Genomic DNA, 15,484 nt, shown 5'->3' with positions numbered 1-15,484 from the left:
GTATGATGACATGTGCTTGTCGTTTCCCACGTGTCATAGGTCATATATATAGACCGTTATGAAATAATATGTAAATGTTATACGATAGGATTGTTATGCTGTATTTGATGAATGGATATGCTTTAGGATGTGATATGTTATGATATGAGTTGTTGAAGACGTGCTTGAGATATATTATGTGACTGTTATGATATATGATATGATATGTGCACGATATGGATTGTTATGTTTGAAAGCAGGAAAACATTATGATATGACTTATATGTTACATAACGATATGATATGATTGACATGCAAAATGATAACTAACATGAAATACAACCTCGACATATGCATGGAAGTTATGATAAATGATATGATAAACATTATGAGAATGATATGAAGAATACGTTCGGGGTTGTATTAAAGATAATTAAAATAAAAAAATATTGGGACCTTATGTATTATTGTGTGCTCATGCATCGGAGAATATCCTTGTTCCTTCACGATAATATGGATGCATACGTTAATAGGTAGGGGAACGATCATTATGTTTGACATAGTACAGTCATGATGGTCGCTATTCCTAACGGGTGTCCGACATCAACAACTCCTAGTGGGTCCACACTCGCACGTGTAGGCCTTGTGTAGGAAAATTAATTACACATCCAAGTTGTCCCATTAGGATAGCTGCAGTAGGAAAATAGACTGATATGATAGGTCCCATGCATGCAATTGCGTCTTTGCATTTAACCCCAATATGGGGTCGCTTACTGAATATTTAACTACTCAAGCCACGTGCTACTATAATTTTCATGTAAAAGTAAGACGCTCCTGTAAGGTTGACGGTGGCATCACAATCCCAAAATTATGACACATGCTTAAGATAGATTCGTATTTAATTTTAGTAGATTATAGGTTAATATAGGTTAATTGCATTTCCATTTAGTAGTAGACATGTTAGTACCCAACATTTCATTTTGTATTGTTTTTCATTTTATTTCTATTTATATTAGTTTTATTCAAAATTAATAATATGTAATAGTCGAACCTGGTTGCTTCTGATTAAGAATTTCAAGTATCTTTCTTAACCAAATTGCTTGGCACGAGCATGCTGCTGTCAACACAAACTCTGCTTCTATAGTTGAGAGTGTCATAATAGGCTGCTTCTTTGAAGACCAGCATATAGCTCGTGAACTCATCGTGAAAATACTTCTTGAAGTACTTTTGCGATCATCTATATCACCTGCATAGTCGTTTAGCCAACAATCTTCGAATCACTTCCTTTTCTGTAGAATATCCCTTAATCAAAAGTTCCTCTCTCGAAGTATCCTTCTTGTTTCATTGGGATGCTTTTCCATTGGATCCTCCATATAGCGACTTATCATGCTAACAACATGCATGATGTCTGTTCTTCTTGAGATTAAGTACGTCAAGCTTCCCACAATTTGCTTGAAGTACTTTTTATCAACCTCTCGCCTTTCAATATTCTTGTGCAACTTCAAACCCAATTTTGATGGAGTACCAAATGTACGTTCATCCATTTTAAATCTTTAAGCAGCTCTTGAGCATATTTCTTCTAATAGATAAAGTTACGGTAGTTTGAGTAACTTCTACTTCAAGAAAATATCTCATCAAACTAATATCTCCCTTGTAAGTTTTCACTTACAACGTATGTTCATATGGGCATTTAATGAATCCCATCTTTTCAAAATGAGAATTAATGCGACTATATCATGCCCTCGAAGCTTGCTTTAAACCATATAAAGCTTTCTTCAATCTATACACTTTTTTTTCTTTACCTTTTTGTCCATCTGATTGCTCCATATATACATCTTCTTGAAGCTCTCCATGTAAGAAAGTCAACTTCACATTAAGGTGAAAAATAGACTATGATTTATATGCTGCAATTGAAATAATAAGTCCATAGTATGTTGGTGTGCTACTTGAGAAAGGAAGATGGACATGAGGATGTCCTATTTTTTCTTTTTAAAATCGAACTTTTTAGAATTTTATTGAGAGCTTAAAAAAAAAAAAAAAAAAAATAGTCAAAGTCAACTTAGAGGGTATTTTAGTCCTTTCAACTCCTCACTAATCCTACACGCTTGAAATAATCTTATGTATTTAGGAAAAATAATCTTATGTATTTAGGAAAAAGAAAAAATAAAAAAGAAAGAGAGAGAGAAAGAACCCTAGAGAGAGAAGGAGGGGAGTAGCCACCAGAAGCCTTATGGTTGAATATGTTCAACTTAATATTTTGTTATCGCACTTGGCAGTGGACTTGTGACTGTGCGGTACTCACTTTCCAGTAACAAGTGGGTTAAGCTAATTCGTTCTTGCATCGCTTACGGCCAAGCGACGTATGTTCGAGCCTGTAGTCCCAGCTCAAGAAGAAAGTTTTAGAAAACGGGGCAGAGAGATTTCGAAAGAGAGTTTTGAAAGTAAAATTTGAAAGATTGAAATTGATATTATATGTGATACAAGCAAAAAGACGACAACAACTTACAGCATATAACTATCGGGTAGGGAGAAGCGAATAGAAATTATATTTAAAAACTAAAAATTAACTATTAAAAAATTATTTGAAACATTTTTTTTTTAAGAAAATATATTTAAAATGAGAAAAGATTCTCCTAGTCCCAAACCCCGAAAAAAAAAAAAGTAAACTAAAATTTGGGTGGAAATAAGAAATAAAATAAAAGGTGGGGGACAAGATATGTCGAGTTTAATGAGTTAGATCATGCGAGGTTTCTTAACCACTACCAAAATTCTCTCCTACTTTTTCTTATAAAATAATATAAATCGAACATTATAAAATAGTATAAATTTCGAACCAATAAAAACATTTTCAACTTTAAAAGCACAACCATGGTCTTATGTGTTTTAACACAACATTGAAAACAATTGAAAACAAATACAAAATAAATGAAATGAAATAGAAGTAACTGAAATGCAAGACAATTTATACTAACCTAGACTAGGAATTTAAACATGCAACTACCCTATGTATGTTATAGTCTCTGTCTGCGATGCCGCTGTCACATGTACATGGCCGCCTTGCCTTTACTTGAAAAATGATGTGGCACATGGCCTGAGCATTTCGAAGAATACTCAATAAGTGACCCCACTACAGGGGCCATGCTAAATGCAATCACATGCAAACATGCTATACGGATGTATCTCTATCTCATCTCATACTAGGGGTGGCCTCCAGTCCGGACTACTATAGATGTGTAGTACTTCCCTACACATGACCCACATGTGTGAGTGTGGATCTCCAGACGGCTCGCACACCCCTTGGACTCTCTCTGGTCAAGCTAACTGTCTGTAGCGACGTCTAGAAGCTAGCGGAACCCCTGATGTCATGCTACCCACGAATACCTACATCATCATACTGTGCGTGCCTGCACTCATCATTTCTGGGGGAAGTATCCCAACGCTTATCAACACACAACATGCATGAGGTCTCTCTAGTTCTCATCTTATTATCTGTTCTGACACAACCTTAGTCTCATCTCTTTCTTACATTAAGTAACATAGGCTCGCTAGATATTATTTTAATATCATTTTCATGCTCTTAGGGTTATTTCCTAGGTCGATCTATCGACATGATGCAATATGACACTCATCATCATATAACATACTTAATATGGAAATCATCAACATATTAAAATAAACGTCATGCAATCATCATACTCATCATAACGCCACTAAGAGCTTAAGAGAAAAAGGATGCCGAAGAAAATTTAGGCAGAAGCCATGCAATGCACCTTCTACGTACAGAATCGATATCCACATGCGAAGTTAGATGATCAAATGTTGACTTTTGGCAATTGAGAGAAAAACGTCGACGGAGTAAAAAACTGGTCGAAGAAAACTTCTCGAAAAAAAAAATAATGGAAAAGAAAAGGCGAGAGAAATATTTGCTGAAGACTCGATGGTTGTTATTTGATTCAGCTTCACATATTTAAATAACTACCTATCCTAAATTTAGCTAGTGGCACAAAAGTTGGCCAAAATGGCCAGCAAAAAATACGCTCTTCCATTAGACGGAGAGCGTTATTCTGATGTTCAAAAGTCAAAAAATAACTAACTAAATTTGAGGAAACGTGTGAATAAAACCCTTAGCTTTTATCTAATAATCTCCTCCTAAAAGTTGTGGTATATCTACCTTATTATTTGAAATTTGATCTTTTAGCGTAGTTCTTCAAATTTTACCTGCGCCAGGGACTTGGTAAAAATGTCAACAAGCTAATCCTCTGTTCGAATGAAATCAATCTTGATGAGCCCTCGATTTGCACATTCTTGGATGTAGTGGAATCTGATTTCTATGTGCTTGCTCCGGTCGTGCAAAACTGGATTTTTTATCAGGGAGATCGTAGCTTCGTTGTCCACATATAACATTGGTGGATCGCTTTCTCTTCCGATGAGTTCTTCCAACAGTCGCTCACGCCAGACCCCCTGTGTTGCCGCCGTCGAAGCGGCAATGTATTCTGCTTCGCAAGAAGACAAAGCAACTACCTTTTGTTTTGTTGATTGCCAGCAGATCGAGCTGCCTGAGAGGAAGTAAATCATCCCGCTGGTGCTCTTACGATCATCAACGTCACCAGCCATGTCACTAACACTGTAGCCGACCAAATCAAGCTTCTTCTTTCCTCTCCCTGCGCAATATCTCACACCCCAGCCTCTGGTTCCAGCCACATAGCGCAGGATGCGCTTGACAGCCACAAGATGCTCCTCCCTAGGTGCTTCCATGAATCTACTCACGTATCCAACAGAGTAAGCAAGGTAGGGTTTGTGCTTACCAGATAGCGCAAGCTCCCGACAATGCTGTGGTAATTGGTGGCATTGACTGTCTGCCTGATGGTGTTAATATAACACATGCGGAAGCAATTTGGAACTTAGGCACTTTTAGAACATCAATTATAGTAATTAACTAGCATGTTAATAAGTATTAAAACTTAATGAGTTTGAATACTAACCTTTTGTAGTTCAAATTCCTTTTAACTCACGAACCGGTTTTGAATCACCACTAGTGTCTTCTCCACTATCCTCCAGCCTTAGAACGGGATTGTGGAATCCGGTGAGTGACTTAACTTGGGAGGTATTTTGTATATATGAAGAGAGTGTTTGTGAGAGGTTTTTCTCAAGATTTTTCACCAAGAAGACCTTTCATGTACTATGATCACTCTATTTATAGAGTCATGTTTGCATGTTCATGCAAAATTGAGATCACCAAATTTTGACACTCAAAATTCCACTCAAATGTTTGGGATTATGTGGCAAGTATGCATGTTTGAGTTAACCAAATTTTGACACTCAAAATTCCACTCAAACTTGTAGGGTTTATTTGGCAAGCATGTAAGTTTGGTTAAACCAAATTTTGACGCCTCAAAATTCCACTAACATGGATTTTTCTATTAAATGAAGTCAACATTTTGACTTTCTTCATTTTAATTCAACAATTAATTTGAATAATTAATTTCAAATTAAAGTAATATTAAATGATTAATTAAACTATTTAATTAATATTTAATATTAACTCAAAAGCCAATCCCAATCAATTCCGACACATATTTGATTAAAATATTTAAAACTTATTTAAATATCTAAAATTCTCTCTTTTTGTTTAATTCGTAAATAAAACAAAAATGCGATTAAATATATCGTATATATGTAGCGCATATTCCCTAATTTGAATTCGAACACTTCGAACTCACTCGTCACACTGTTCTATTGTTTAGTCCGATATGAGCTAGCAGAGGGGCCTAATGGACCTATAGATCATGGACACCAACGATCCAAGATTAACCGGTTAAACACATTAACCTTGTTAATCAACAATACTCGTTAACTACTAGGACACTCCACTATAGCCTAGTAGTTGCACTCCCCTCACTATAGATATATTTCTGTCCATTTGATATAACCATGATTAGTAAGTCGAACGCTCACAGGTTGTTCGTAGCTAAAGCTGGGTCAATTAGCCGTTTTACCCCTGAAGTTGCTTCTTGTTTCTTATGTCCCACTTATCCTCTTATGAACAATTGGTTTGTGGTCCAACCAGTAAACCGAATCCCTCTCAGGCCAATGAGTGGGTGGGGTCCCTTGTTCAAGACCTGGAGTTAGTACTTAAGGGAACTACCTCTCTTCTATCTCTAAAAGTGGTTAGGAGCGAATTCCATCTTGCACCCCACGTCCCCAACTATTCACCCTGTCTTACCCCTGAAATGGGAGGCTTATTGAGTCGGCAAACTCGAGCCACCTCACCCATGCAAATCTAAGGATAATTCCGAATAAACAGGAGTTCATGGTTAGCTCAGGATTAAGATCGAGTTACCTAGGTCATCGAATGAAAAGAAAATCAGTCTCAACAGTAAACGACATTATAAAGTGAGAGTGGTTTTCTTCATGGTCCGATCTTATGCAATACTCATTGCATAGGACGCCCCCACTCACATGTCTCCACACGTACAATTTAGTGATCACATTGTTTATATCATATACAAAAATGGGCCGCATCCATAGTGCCCCTAGAATAAGGTACTCAGCCTTATCCTTATACTATAGATCATTTTGACTATATACTTGAACTTGATTCACTCTTATGTCTCTACATATAGTTCAAGTAATCATACTATAGCCAGAGTGTTCTTAGTTTATTGGATTTAGATTAATGATCGTAAAGTTTACTTTATTCAATAACAATCTTTACTAAATAAACAACAATAATAACTTTATTGAAAATAGAATATGTTTTGTTTATAAACTATGAGTTTTAGGACATAAAACCCAACACTGCCAGCAGATCGCGCCGCCTGAGAGAAAGTAAATCATTTCGCTGGTTAGGACATAAAACCCAACACTGCCAGTAGATCGCGCCGCCTGAGAGGAAGTAAATCATTCCGCTGGTGCTCTTACGATCATCAACGTCACCGACCATGTCACTATCACTGTAGCCGACCAACTCAAGCTTCTTCTTTCCTCTCTCGCTGGTGCTCTTACGATCATCAACGTCACCGGCCATGTCACTATCACTGTAGTCGACCAACTCAAGCTTCTTGTTTCCTCTCCCTGCGCTGTATCGCAGTATCTCACACCCCAGCTTCTGGTTCCATTCGCAAGTGCATCCTGCTTGGGTGCTTCCATGAATCTACTCACGTATCCAATAGAGTAAGCAAGGTCAGGGTGTGTGTTTACCAGATAGTGCAGGCTCTCGACCATGATGCGGTAATTGGTGGGTTGACTTTCATCGTAGTGCCGGCCTTCCTTAGCTGGACTGGGCCTCCATTGGCGTTCTTGTAGGGTTACTGTCCGCAAGCCCAATTGTGTCCAGTAGCTTCTTCACGTACGCACTTTGGCAGATGGTGATGCTGGTAGTACTCTGTTGCACTTCAATGCCGAGGTAGTAGCTGAGTGTCACGGTCATGCTTGTCCAGGGCGTGTTGCACATGGTCGCATGCCCATGACAAGCCAAACCCTTGTCATGTCTTTTCATTCTAGTGTTTTTACTTTTGTAGTTCTAGGGCGTATGACGCCTCAAAAATATCATGTCTAGGCTTGCCAGACATGAAATGCCTCAGAATGTACTATAGGGGGATATGACTAGTTGTTAACTTCTCCCTACCCAAGATTATATATGCTAAGCCGTTGTTATCTCTTTCTTGCTTGCTTATATAACGTCTCTTTCAAAAATCTCTCTCTACCCTCGTTTTCTAAAACCTTCTTTTAAAACCGAGGCTAGAGGCTCGATCATACGTTGCTTGGCCGTAGGCGACGCAAGAACAAATTGGCTTAGCTCACTTGTCGTTGGAAAGTGAGTGCCGCACAATCGCTAGTCCGCTGCCTTCAAAAGTGCGATTGTGTCAAGTGGTATTAGAGCTTTGTTAGCTCTGTGACATAGTAAAGACCGAAACCATGTCGGCGACAAAGTCGACACCCAAAGCACAAGCTGACCGGCTTACGCTAATAGAGGAGGAAATGTTGTTCCTCAAAGAAGTCCCTGACACCCTCCGCTTCTTAGAAGCACGGGTGACCGAATTGACTGGGAAAGTCGTAGAAATCGACGCAATGGGCAACCGCCTGGATGGGTTGCCAATCGCAGAACTGATGTTTTGAGTGACCTCGCTCGAAGAAAGAGTTGCTCCTACTAGCAGTCCAAAACCGTCTGGTAGTCCGGATAGCTCTGTCGCACACAAAGAGGGACGTGGCGAAGAGTTCAACATGCTACAAAATACAATGATGAGCTTGTTCAATGGATTAGCTGATGAATTCAGAACAACAATCGATAACATCCAAGAAAGGATGGCCTCCATGAGCACTCGAATTGAAGTGACCATGAAAGCCATGGAGAACGTCACAGCTGGGCAAACTAATGCAGAATCCAACAAACTGAGATTCCTAGACCTTAGAGCCTTCAAAGGGAATCAGGACGCCAAGGAGTTGGAAAACTTCATCTTTGATGTCGAACAGTACTTCAAAGCCACAACAGCTTGTACCGACGACAAGAAGGTGACCGTAGCCTCGATGTATCTCATAGACGACGCCAAACTGTGGTGGAGTATGAAGGTGCAAGACATCGAGGATGGATTGTGCACCATCGACTCGTGGGAGGACCTCAAGAAAGAGTTGAGGGATCAATTCCTCCCCGAAAACGCAGGACATATAGCAATGGAGAAACTAGTAGCCCTGAAACATACTGGAGGCATACGAGACTATGTCAGACAGTTCTCAACCCTGATGCTAGATATCAGGGGCACATCAGAGAAGGACAAGGTGTTCTTCTTTATAAATGGGTTACAGCCGTGGGCCAAAACAAAGCTACATGAGAACAAGGTCCAAACCCTAACTGCCGCAATGGCCTGCACCGAGAGACTCCTACACTATGGGAACGAAGCAGGATCCCAAAGAAGAACGACACCGGCCCCAAACACTGGGTGCAAAACATACAAGCCACCAGGTCATCGAAATGGAAGCCCCAACAGACCGAACGGAGGTAACGACATACCAAGCGGATGGACGGATAGACCTCCTCAGAACAACCAAGCAGGGACATCTCGAGGACCTTACCATCAAAGGAACCACCCGACGACACCTTTACAATGCATGCTGTGTAAAGATCCCCACAAAGTATCCTACTGTCCTCATCGGGCCTCTCTCACTGCGCTCCAAGTGTCCATTCAAGAGAGCAATGACGCAAGGGTCGAGACTATGCTAGACAAGAAGGAAGTAAAGACAATCCTCGAATGGGCGCGCTTAAATTCTTGTCAGCCCTCCAACGGAAGGTCGAACCGAAGGAGATAATAGAGAAAGGGCTCATGTTCGTAGATGCGACAATAAATTCGCGACCGAGCAAGAGCACTCTAATAGATTCAGGAGCGACCCACAACAAGAAGCCCGAAGATTGGGACTCACCATAGGAAAGGACCCGGGGAAAATGAAAGCTGACAACTCTGAGGCCTTGCCTATTGTGGGAGTTTCCAAAAGGATCCCCTTCAAAATAGGGGATTGGACAAGAGAGCTAGACCTTGTCGTAGTTCGCATGGACGACTTTGACGTGGTACTTGGGATGGAGTTCCTCCTAGAACACAAAGTTATCCCAATGCCACTGGCGAAATGCTTGGTGATCACCGATCGCAACCCCACGGTAATACCTGCAAGCATCAAGCAACCAGGTAATCTTCGAATGATCTCGGCCATACAATTGAAAAGGGGACTCGAACGAGAGGAACCTACATTTATGGCCATACGACTGATGGAAGAAGCGACCACCGAAGAAACTGTCCTAAATGAAATCAAGGAGGTACTAAACAGCTATGCTGACATAATGCCAGAGAGCTTACTCCAAACATTAGCACCTCGTCGAGGCATTGATCACGAAATTGAACTCCTCCCTGGAGTTAAACCGCCAGCGAAGAACGCATACTGGATGGCTCCACCCGAGCTAGCCGAATTGAGGAAACAACTGGATGAGTTGTTGACGGCGGGATTCATCCGCCCAGCAAAGGCACCTTACGGAGCCCCCGTACTGTTCCAGAAGAAGAAGGATGGGATGTTGCGTCTGTGCATAAACTATAGAGCCTTAAACAAGGTGACGGCACGCAACAAATATCCACTGCCGATAATATCCGACTTGTTCGACCAACTTCACGGGGCCAAATACTTCACGAAGTTGGACTTGCGATCATGGTATTACCAAGTACGTATTGCCGAGGGGGGCGAGCCCAAGACGAGATGTGTAACAAGATATGGGGCCTTCGAATTCCTAGTAATGCCCTTTGGCTTGACAAACGCCCCAGCTACTTTCTGCACGTTGATGAACCAAGTTTTCTACGAATACTTGGATCAGTTCGTCATAGTATACCTCGATGACATAGTTGTTTACAGCACAACCGTAGAGGAACACAAAGTGCACTTGAAACTGGTGTTTGACAAGCTGCGGCAGAACCAACTGTATGTCAAGAAAGAAAAATGTGCCTTCGCACAAACATGCATCAACTTCCTTGGACATGTCGTCAAATGTGGACAGATTAGTATGGATAGCGATAAGAAAGCTATTCAAGAATGGAAAGTTCCTACTTCCGTATCCGATGTGCGGTTCTTCTTAGGATTAGCCAACTACTATAGGCGGTTCGTCGAAGGGTTTTCACGACGAGCCGCCCCATTGACAGAGCTGTTGAAGAAAGACCACCCTTGGTCGTGGTCAAATAGTTGTCAAATGGCCTTTGAAGATCTGAAAACAACCATGACGAGGGGTCTTGTCCTCGGGTTGGTAGATGTTACAAAGCCATTTGAAATAGAAATAGATGCTTCCGACTTTGCCCTAGGTGGGGTTCTTATTCAGGAAGGTCACCCCATTTCTTACGAAAGTCGAACGCTCAACGATGCCGAACGGAGATACACTGTCTCCGAGAAAGAAATGCTGGTTGTAGTCCATTGCCTATGAGTCTGGAGAAAGTATCTCTTGGGATCACAGTTCGTAGTGAAGACGGATAACAACGCCATTTGCCACTTCTTCGATCAACCAAAATTGACGGCAAAAGAAGCCCGGTGGCAGGAGGCGTTGGCCGAATTCGACTTCAAGTTCGAACACAAAGCAGGAAAAAGTAATCAAGCAGCTGACACACTGAGTCGGAAGGGCGAACATGCGGCCCTGTGCATGTTAGCCCATATTCACTCAAGTAAGATTGATGGATCGATGCGCGACATCATCAAAGAACATCTGCATAAAGACCCATCGGCCAAAGCCGTCGTCGAACTAGCTAAAGCTGGGAAAACACGACAGTTTTGGGTTGAGGGAGACCTTCTGATGACAAAAGGAAACAGATTGTATGTCCCAAGAATAGGAGAACTGAGGAAGAAGCTCATACAGAAATGTCATGATACCTTATGGGTCGGACACCCTGGGTGGCAAAGAACATACGCCCTAATAAAAAAGGGGTACTTCTGGCCAAACATGCGAGACGACATCATGCAATACACCAAGACGTGCCTCATCTGTCAACAAGACAAAGTCGAGAAAGCCAAAGACTCAAGACTCTTGGAACCTCTGCCTGTGCCAACAAGACTCTGGGAAAGTGTGTCTCTAGACTTCATAACACACCTCCCAAAAGTCGGAGAATATGACGCCATCTTGGTTATCGTAGACCGATTCTCAAAATATGTGACGTTCGTCCCCACTCCCAAATTATGTTCGACTGAACTCACAACCCAACTATTTTTCAAACACGTTGTAAAGTTATGGGACATTCCGTCGAGCATCAGTAGCGATAGGGATGGCAGATTCATTGGGACATTCTGGACTGATTTATTCGCCTTCTTGGGAACAACCTTAATCATCTCCTCGAGTTATCACCCTCAAATCGATGGACAGACAGAATGGTTCAATTGCTTGCTCGAAGAATACTTACGTCACTTCGTCGACGCTCGCCAGAAGAACTGGATACAACTATTAGATGACGCCCAATTTTGCTTCAATTGTCAGACAAGCTCGTCTACGGGAAAGAGTCCCTTCGAAATTGTAAGTGGACGACAACCGACCTTACCCCATATTATTGATCATCCTTATGCAGGAAAAAACCCTCAAGCTCAAAACTTCACAAGAGAATGGAAGCAGACAACAGATATAGCCCAGACATATTTAGAGAAGACTTCCAAGCATATGAAAAAGTGGGCGGACAAGAAGCGTCACCCCCTTCAATTCCGAGCAGGAGATCAAGTTCTCATCAAGCTGAAACCAGAACAGATCAGATTTCGCAGTCGAAAGGACCAGAGACTAGTTCGAAAATATGAAGGCCCGGTTGAAGTCCTTAAAAAGATCGGGGCTACCTCCTACCGAGTTGCACTACCCGTATGGATGAAAATCCACCCAGTAATTCATGTGAGCAACTTGAAGCCCTACCACCCTCACCTAGACGACGACCAACGAAATGCAATCACAAGACCGAGCATCGATCTGAAACAAAAAGAAACCAAAGAAGTAGAGGAGATCCTAGCCGACAGGGTTAGGAAGATAGGAAGACCTGTACGGACGATTCGTGAATTCCTTGTCAAATGGAAGAATCTCCCTATAGAGGAAACCAGCTGGGAATGCGCCGAAGATCTGAACTCCTCCGCCACCCACATCGCAAGGTTTGAAAGTAGTCAGTTGACAGGGACGTCAACCAACTAGGTGGGGGAGGATGTCACGGTCATGCTCGTCCAAGGCGTGTTGCCCATGGCCGCATGCCCATGACAAGCCAAACCCTTGTCATGTCTTTTCATTCTAGTGTTTTTACTTTTGTAGTTCTAGGGCGTATGACGCCTCAAAAATATCATGTCTAGGCCTGCCAGACATGAAATGCCTCAGAAATGTTATAGTGGGATATGACTGGTTTTCTCAGTATAGGGGTCGGGGCTAACGGTTTCGAGGCTAGCTGGAGGTTGAATTTCTTTCTCTCTTTCTCTCAGTTTTCCTTTCCTTTCCTTTCTTTTTTTTTTTTTTTTGCAGGTGTATTCGGTCGTGCAGAGTGTCACGGTCCTACATCTTTTACCGTGCGGTGTTGTGATCTTGACACGCTCACGACTAGCCTTGAAGGAAATTAAGTCCCATATATATTTTTCACCCCGACTTTGTGGCTTCGTCGGACCTTAGGCGAGGTTTGTCTTCGCCCATCGAACATTGCTTGTGCGGAATCCAAGCTTGTTCGACCACACACGCCACCTGCGCGTGCATGTTCAATCGTCTGCGACACATCCGACTTGCCTCTACGCTAGGCCAAGTCATTCGCTCGACCTTGGCTCTGCTTGGGCCAAGATCTCTCAATACAACGTCGCATCTCGTCTTGCCATCTCGATTTCCATCGATGGGGTCCATATGTCTTGACGCCATCCCAAATCTCGGGATGTCGTCGGCCATCATAACTCCTTCGGCCATGCCATCGAGAATGGGTCCGCGTGTCGTTCATCTCATCGGGACTTCTCGAACATCCATCCATCCGGGTTCTATCGAGGGATAGGCCCTCCCGTGCCCATGTCGAGTCATTTACGGATCCTGTACCAGATAGCGGGTGTATGTAGCAACCTCCAACATGCGGGCTAGGGCGCAATACCGGCACACCGTGTCGTCCGGTACTATCCTTCAAAAACTCATTTCAAAGAAAGTCGCCTGAGAAACTCGTCTCGACACGCTCACCCACACTGTGACACACGTATGTGCCACAGGGTAGCTCACTTAGGCCACAAGGCCCAGGGGTGGTGTAGACATGATTTTGGTGAGGTGTCATACGGTGTCGTGCATTGTCCGTCCGGTGTCCGATTGACACCAAACTTGGCGAGCATTCATATTTCATATGGACGGACTTAACTCCTGAACCGCATGCCCAAATTCCTTCCGAAACCTCAACTTTTGAGGTTAAGGCCCGGGGCCCTACCCGGCCCTTCAACAAGCCTATCTTGTCCTTCATGTCTATTCTGATATCTCTATCTTGCTTATGTCTCAACATGTCTTCAATGCCCACTTTGCATGGTGGTGTGTTGGATGATGCATCGTCCTCCTCGTTCGCATCATGGCACTCTTCTATATTGGCCCGCATATGGCCGGATGGGCGTCTCTTGAGGGACACCACTTTGCTTGTCATGGCGTGAGGGTCACAACCTACTCTCTTCATAGTATGGTTGTGACATTCTCCCCCACTTAACTTAGTCATCGTCCTCGATGACTTACTCGGGTCACAATCATATTGCAGATTGTGACATGGAGCGTGGCTGAAGGGTTGGGGAGCGTCCTGACAATCCACAGAATACGTGGTCGTGTGGAGTACGAAAATTTCGACGGTCACTAAAATTTTTGCGACTTCGCCTGCGACCTTATTTATTTATTTTTTTCTTCAATCATTTGGTATGGAAATAGTAGATCAAAGAGTAGATTGAGATGGACAAAGTTGTGTAATCAATCTATTTATTCCATTCAAATAATTGACATCGAAGTTTTTTTTTTTTTTTTTTTTCCCACAAATTTAGACTTTTTTTCATATGCATATTATATTTTTCTTTATTGTTCCATAGATGTGAACATAAGAAAGGGTTACTTCTAGCTTAAATAAACCTCCCGTTCGAATAAAATGAGATGTGCAATATTTTACTATACATGACCTATACGTGCAAGCGTGAATCTCCAGACAGTTCACATCCTCCGTGGACCATGAGTCTACCTAATATTATAATTTTGCATATGTTAGGATGTTTAACTTTTTTTTTATTTTATTTTATTTATTTATTTATTTATTATATTGAAAAAAAATTATCCATTATTTGAAACCAACTTTAGTGTGATATTTTAATTGCCAAACCTCTTAAAATGTAATAATATTTGTATTAGAGAGCTTTTAGGGGTTATAAATTTCTAAAATTTATGTTGAAATATTGTAAATAGAAATCAAAAGCATCCATTTTTAAAATCAAAAGACTAAAATAGTAAATCTAAGAAATAAATTAACTAAAATAAACCAAATATCGGATAGCTCTTTATCGGGTGAGCATGCTCTAATAGCTCTTTATGTCGGACACTCGTGATGGCAGCATTATGTAAAAAGTAATGATAGTTCTCCTACCTATTGGTGTTCGCGTCTATACTCTCGTGATGGAATAGGGGTATCCTCCAATGCATGAACACACATGATGCATGAGATCTCAATATTTTCCCATTTTCAACGTTATTAAATACAATCTCATCTCTCATTTTTCATTCATATCATATCATTTCTCGTTTTTTTCATTCTCATATCATATGCATACTTCTAACTGGGTTATATTTCATTCTATTTATTGTGCTTTCATGTCATTCATATTATGTTATGTACATACAATTTAGGAGACATAACATAACATTTCATGACGTGCGATTCATACAGTAATTACCTCAACGATCACCTAAAACAATCGAAATGGAATCGAGTCAATTTAGTAAAAATAACTAAATCCCTATAATTCGAGTTGGGTTGGTCCAAATTGTCAGGTTGGATGTACA

At 41.5% G+C, this 15,484-nt stretch overlaps 1 protein-coding gene across 1 annotated transcript; it reads right to left on the bottom strand.

Annotated features, from left to right (window-relative positions):
* Positions 1-4,024: 4,024 nt before the first annotated feature.
* On the bottom strand, positions 4,025-7,432 carry LOC147789704 (uncharacterized). The gene is made up of 4 exons (XM_087116946.1): positions 7,291-7,432; positions 6,920-7,110; positions 4,382-4,839; positions 4,025-4,043 (listed from the first exon to the last, which is right to left on the bottom strand). The coding sequence occupies exons 1-4, from the start codon at positions 7,430-7,432 to the stop codon at positions 4,025-4,027; spliced, it is 810 nt and encodes a 269-aa protein (XP_086973072.1).
* Positions 7,433-15,484: the final 8,052 nt, after the last annotated feature.

This window comes from Cucurbita pepo, chromosome 13 (genome assembly GCF_057944985.1).
Source record: "Cucurbita pepo subsp. pepo isolate OVF chromosome 13, ASM5794498v1, whole genome shotgun sequence".
NCBI lineage: Eukaryota > Viridiplantae > Streptophyta > Magnoliopsida > Cucurbitales > Cucurbitaceae > Cucurbita > Cucurbita pepo.
The sequence above is the reverse complement of the archived record's forward strand: the minus strand, read 5'-3'. Positions and strand labels throughout refer to the sequence as shown.

What these genes read in the sequence shown, in the direction of transcription:
- LOC147789704 (XM_087116946.1), bottom strand. Translation starts at nt 7,432, where the DNA reads ATGTGCAACACGCCCTGGACAAGCATGACCGTGACACTCAGCTACTAC. An exon ending in CACAATTGGGCTTGCGGACA is followed by an intron (nt 7,111 to 7,290) that starts GTAACCCTACAA and finishes GCACCCAAGCAG; the next exon opens with GATGCACTTGCGAATGGAAC. An exon ending in GCTACAGTGATAGTGACATG is followed by an intron (nt 4,840 to 6,919) that starts GTCGGTGACGTT and finishes TAACACCATCAG; the next exon opens with GCAGACAGTCAATGCCACCA.